Source organism: Carassius gibelio, chromosome B6 (genome assembly GCF_023724105.1).
Source record: "Carassius gibelio isolate Cgi1373 ecotype wild population from Czech Republic chromosome B6, carGib1.2-hapl.c, whole genome shotgun sequence".
Taxonomy (NCBI): Eukaryota; Metazoa; Chordata; class Actinopteri; order Cypriniformes; family Cyprinidae; genus Carassius; species Carassius gibelio.
This window is the reverse complement of record NC_068401.1, coordinates 13193689-13199688: the sequence shown is the minus strand read 5'-3', so window position 1 is coordinate 13199688 and position 6000 is coordinate 13193689. Positions and strand designations below refer to the sequence as shown.

Genomic DNA, 6000 nt, shown 5'->3' with positions numbered 1-6000 from the left:
AAATATTATTTATAATATAATTTAAAAGAATCCCTTATTACTATCAGTGAAAGCAGTTGTGCTGCTTAATACTTTTGCAGAAACCTTGATACTTTTTTCCACCAGGATTCTTTCAGCAATAGAAAGTTCGAAAGAACAGTATTTATTTGAAATGTTTTATTTTTTTATATATATATAAAACTTTAAATATATTTACTGTCAATTGTAATCAATAAAATGCACCCATCCTTAATGAAATAATTAATTTCTTTAAAAAAAGCTGACTTTAATGTAAGAAATCATGGCAAATTCTGAAAGATGCTCATATGATGTCGTTAAAGTAAAAGGTTTTGTATTTATTGCATCTATTTATCTTTTTTACTGTTATATTATTTTGTATTATATTGTTAGAATCAGTAAAGATGTACAAGATATTTAAATAGAATTAATGTAACATAAAAGCAATGAATAATGAGATTAACACATAGATTATATCATGCTTTGTCTTTAATCACTTTATAGAAAAGTAGCTTCAGATTTTATTGAACACAATATACAATATTATTACCATACATTGTGTGTAACATTAAATATTCACCTGCAACAATGTGGGATAACCAGACGATAAAAACTCATCCCTCATGCAGATAGCACTAATTCTGTTTAATCCTTTTGGACGCAAATCGGACCAAAAGATCTCAAACATAGATTAACAAAGTTATACTGACAATTTGAATTTCAAAACCGCTAACAAGGTCAGAAAAATAGTTCACATTAGCACAAATAATTACAGAGGATCACATTTTAGTAATTATATCGATTTCACATTGTTGTTCAGAGATTGTGACGTTGGTGACCAATTCCTCTCCTGTAAATGTGCATTTACAGGCTACTTCTGAGCCGTTTTTAGCAATCTCCATTCAAAATGTTGTATATATTTCAGGGCCACATTCTGTGCAGAATCTCGTGAGATACTGATTTATCGATGTTACACCAAACAGTGATACACAAAGCTTCTAATATCTGACAGATGTCTACAGTATGCATTTATGTCTTATCTACAGACTCTCCCCGTTACCAATGGGTCGCGTGTCTCATAGGCTACTTTTCTGGGCAGTTGAAAATTGTGCAATATATTCATACATAGTATATATAATATATATTTATTTATATTAAAACAAAAACAATATTACTAAATAAAACAGACTCAGTCCAAGAGCCCACTACACAAGAAACACCACCAGTTTTAGGTAATGCAAGTGCATATAAATTAATCCATTTACAAAGAAACATTATTTCATATGTACAGTTACCGGTAATAAATACACTGTTATAAACAGTAGAGGACCAATCTGAACGCATATAAACAAAGTGAATGGAAGGGGTTGTGAAAAGCGTGGGCTGGTGAAAAAGCGACCTGAAGGACGCTTGCACACACAAACACAGTAATGTATAGACATATATATGTGCGCACAAACATACATTTGCATGCTACTTTGGCCATTAACTGTTTCCACTGTTGAGACTTTGCGTGTAAGGTAGTTAAAGTACCTCAAAGAATGAACTACACACAAACTTAAACGTTAATGGTGAATAAATGTATAAGATGACAATGCTCAATAGATTCATTATAAAACTGGCATGTCGAAATCTGAAAAGTGAAACTGTTAAAATACTAGAGAGAAATGTTAGAGGTTTCAAATCGTAGTTTTGTTTTTATCATATCTTGGTGTTTTGTGGTATGGGGAAGGAAATCAGTTTACGTCAATGTTTTTTTTTTATCTGTGTCAAAAGTGAGCCAATCATGATAAGAGATAAAAAAATTTTTTTAGAAGACAAGTGAGGAAATGTTCTGTATCAAAGTGTGTAAAAAAGCTACAAAAGCTAGTTCAGACTGCTTTTACTCTGTGTGTCTGAAATATGATGGGAAGAATGAACAATGACTGCAGTAAGGAAGACTATTATGATGAGTCAAAAGCAAATTAATATTTAAGTGAATATAGCTTTGGCTTCCCCTCTGAATTTGTACATTATGAGACCCCTAGTGATTGGATTTTTGGGAGGGGCAGGGGTGGGTCTTCATATTTAAGGGTATTTAAAGTTTTTTGTGCAACAATGCATTTATCTAACAAAATTTTTTACCCTAATGTGGATGGGATGATGTATGGATCCAAATAAACAGAGTTTGTGCACATATTCAAAAAGCACAACACACATGTAGCTAGACTAAACAGAAAGTGCCTCTGTCATCATTTCTTGGTTTTCTGATCGTTTGTCAGATGTTTGGATTATTAAGTTATATTGCCAAACAAAGGAAGACACTAAGTTCTCTCTCCAGTAGATATAAAACAATTCTGCATGTTCGGTCTGGTTTGCTTAAGAAAACGAAAACATCTCAACGTACAGTTATACTAAAACGTGTTCAATAAATAAAAGACTATTAAAAGGACAATAGTAAAAAGGCACACAGTCTTTAGACAAATGGTACAGAAAAGTAAACAGTTTCTCTCTTTACAAATACTTGTTCTTCAGTAGTTCGTGTTTGACCTCGTCACACACCCATAGCTTTACAAAAAGTTTGTGTTGGTACAAAAAAAAAAAGAGAAATCCTCTCAGTAGTGTCTACTCCTCACCACCAGGTAAACAAACAAATAAACTGTCCACGTTGGCCCCAATCCTTCATGTTTATCAAAGTCGCCTGTCAATTGTTCAGGTCCAAAATGTCTGCAGCATTTATTTCCTGAGAGCTCCTACCAATCTGTCTCCAAACGTAAGTGCAAGGAGGGCAAGACATCCTCCTCCCACGAGGGCCTAAAAAAGCACCCCATGTGGGCTTTTTCAAAAGCATCAACTGCAGGATTGCTCCTCTCGCAAGGGAAAAAACAGCTACCGCCTATTAAGAGACGCCAAGTCCTATGTGTCGACAGGTGAGGCGTCTTCAGTAACTATCTGGATGTGTGTAGTGGACTCCATTTCTTCCTCTCTGTCTTCTTCTTCTTCCACATCCTCTTCATCGTCACCCTGGCTCTGTTCATCTTTTTCCGTGCCTTCTGAGTCCTCTTCCTCTAGCGTGAGCTCAAACTGGAACTTGTCAGGCCCTGAACTCCCACCGTTGCCTTCTTTGTCGGGCTGGTAGAAGGGTGGGGAAGGGCTCTGGGGGATCATGCTCTGGTACCAGTTCCGATTATCCTCCAGCGTGTCCAGGATATCCTGGGCATCCGGATGCACCAAGTCAGCCCAGGTTTCCCACAACGGGTGGACGATATAGTCAATGAAACCCACCTGAAGAGAAAAATGCGTTAGATGTTGTACTTCAAATATGGTACTTCATGAGACCGTTGCATCTCAGACAGTTACTAACCTGTGATTTCTCTACTGAGGCAGTGTGTTTGTCACACATGGGGCTGATCTCCATGCCACGCTCCCTCTCTCTGTCACCCTGGTGAAAGAACTCGTCCATAATGCGGTCGGTCCACTGCCGGTACAACTCCAGAGACTTGGTGGGATTGCTCAGATCGGCGCAGTGAACCATGTTCCTCAAGACCTGAAGTAACGTCACAATTTTAGACAACTGCAGTTCATCAAGTTCCTCTAATTTATCTGAATCATCTCAGCTGGAGTTCACGCAATCATCGGATTTTCCAGTGGGAAGAGGAACAGAAAGATGTGTACCTGTATCCTGTCTGTGTAGTTGTCCAGAAGTAAAACTCCTGAGCTTGTCACTTTCTTCGTCTCTACCATGGTCTTTAGATCGGCCAGTAAGCTCATGTGCTTAGACATGTCTGTGGCAAGTACCTATTAAAAGGAGACATTAAACAATACATGTTAGCATATAAATCATTGCAATGTAACTGAAAGCAGATGGCCTAAAAGAAAGGAAGGAAGTGAAGAACCTCACCATGTCGATGACCATCTTTCGGAGTGACTGCCTCTGTTTCTTAGTGAGGTTCTGGAAGATGTCGCAATTGTCCTCTTGGAGAAGTTTAAAGCCCACGGCTAAGTGGTGGTTCTCCAAAACCGACTCATCGTTATACATGAGCGCTAACTCAGAGTCTGTAAGAAATGAGCAAATGCGCAATTAATTTAAGTGTCCCCATAAACATTATACTGATAGTAGGGTGGGAATTGAGAACACTCACTTGTATTGATGAGGAACTGGTTTGAAACTCCAGGATGGTCCACATCATGAATAGCTGCGGCAAAAATGGCTGCCAAGATCTCAAGATCCGTGAACACAGCCTGTTTGGGACAAATTGAAATAAAAATGGTGAGATATCTGATATCCTTTGAAGGAAAACTCTGAAAATTGCACCTGAAGGAAAGCGTTCTTACATCGAGAGCAGGTGTGGAGAGCAGAATGTGAGTTGACTGGGCCACATCAGCAGCGTGAAGGCTGTTATGATAGGCCACATCTTGGTGGTAATGATCCTCAAGGGTCATCATGTACATCACAAAAGTATCTGCCGGGATCTTAAATGTCTTAAGCAAGTCTCTTTCCTGTTACAAAAGGAAGCAATATTATTACAATCTTGAACGATATGAAGTTTTTGTTGCAAAATGTTGAAGGTCAAAATCAAAAGAAATGCTGGAGGAGCAACTGACCTGGAAGATGGCGTACATAATGCAAGTGAGAGGCCGGTTGTGAGAATACTCTGAAACTGTAAAGATGTTCAGGCCCCATTTATTCAGGTCTTCTAATTCCTGGAAAGAGAAGACACAAAGGAATGAGATCAACAGAAATGTTCAGGTGAACACTCCTAAGAGCTCTAAAGTATTAGCCAATCTTCTACCTACTTTTGACAGTAAATCCTCTTTGTCAGTTTTGACGCCGAAGCGAGCGATGCCAGAGTTGAGGCTGGGCCCGTGAGATACTTTCTTCACACCACTGATCTGAGTCATCAACTGCTGCTTTTTCTTCTTCTCGCGGGCTTTAAGTGTAGGCGAGGGAATCTCCACATCATTCTGCTTTTCTGTGAGAAACAGCAAAAAACAATTGATAAGAACGATTTTGGTCTCTTTCCTGGTTGTTACTAAATTTCCACAGACAATGCGAAAAACGAACATTTGTTAGCCACGAAACCGAGACGGTCCTCAAATCTCTTTATACAGATCATGCATAACTGTGTCAGTTGTTGGCAGATCACATTCCAGATTATTCAATCTCTTCATTGTAGTTTACACACAGATGAGGCACATACATGCCCGCACAAAAACTCATTGTTGGGAAACCGGTGGCCATGGATCGTGTTTCCCTTTAGTGACGCAAGTAGACGCCTTTGGCCCAGGTGCAGTGCCATAGCTGAATAGCTGCACTCAAACAGCAGAACAGACACCCAAATCACAGCGTCTCTGCCATTGAGCTATTCAAGCAGACCTGTCAACAAACTGCATGGAGCCCGTGTCTGCTTCATATGGCATCTCCAAGGGTCAACCCTCTGGAGTTATCAATTGACAAAAAAAAAAAAAAATGGCGGCAGAGTAAGGGTATATCTCTGGGGCAAAAATGCCATAAACCTTCATATTAGGGATTTTCTCATGTAGAAATGCTAATCCAAACTCTCCCAAGGAGCCACAGGCCATGAGTGGACTGAATTCCTATTCTCACTTTCTCAATTACTGCAGATAACATTGTTCCCTCTTGCCGTAAAGCTCTGGCATGTCGCTGAAAGACTGTGATAACACCTGGTAATAGCTGCTGGCTTGATGGGGAGTGAGAGGAGGTGAAATATGAGGGTTGGTTAATTCATTACAGTCATTATCCTCATCACTCGTATGTCTCTGTTAAACATGAATCTGTGCCATAAGCAGCACCGCAGTCATTCAGATGGGCTTATATCCTGAGTGAAGAAATGCGAGGCACCCTATTATGATGACAGAATGGAAAGGGACAGGGCTGAGGGAGTACTTGTTTCCCTTTCATCTCAAAAGCCTCCTTCTCTTGCGGTAAAGATGCTTGATTAATAGAAAATGCCTACTATCTGATTCCACAGAGCATTCGCAGTGCTCATTATAGCCAATTTG

The 6000-nt window shown here is 39.2% G+C and overlaps 1 protein-coding gene across 5 annotated transcripts in view; it reads right to left on the bottom strand.

Moving 5' to 3' along the window:
* Positions 1–468: 468 nt before the first annotated feature.
* pde4ba (phosphodiesterase 4B, cAMP-specific a) overlaps positions 469–6000 on the bottom strand; it is a 138241-nt gene continuing 132709 nt past the window's right edge. For all 5 annotated transcript variants that reach the window (XM_052558280.1, XM_052558281.1, XM_052558283.1 and 2 more), the window contains 8 exons: positions 4774–4949; positions 4582–4680; positions 4312–4476; positions 4119–4218; positions 3878–4032; positions 3652–3774; positions 3341–3523; positions 469–3261 (listed from right to left, as the gene is read on the bottom strand). In XM_052558280.1, coding sequence (XP_052414240.1) covers positions 2893–3261; positions 3341–3523; positions 3652–3774; positions 3878–4032; positions 4119–4218; positions 4312–4476; positions 4582–4680; positions 4774–4949 — 1370 coding nt within the window. In that variant the 3' untranslated portion in view covers positions 469–2892. The remainder of the gene's footprint in view (positions 3262–3340; positions 3524–3651; positions 3775–3877; positions 4033–4118; positions 4219–4311; positions 4477–4581; positions 4681–4773; positions 4950–6000) is intronic.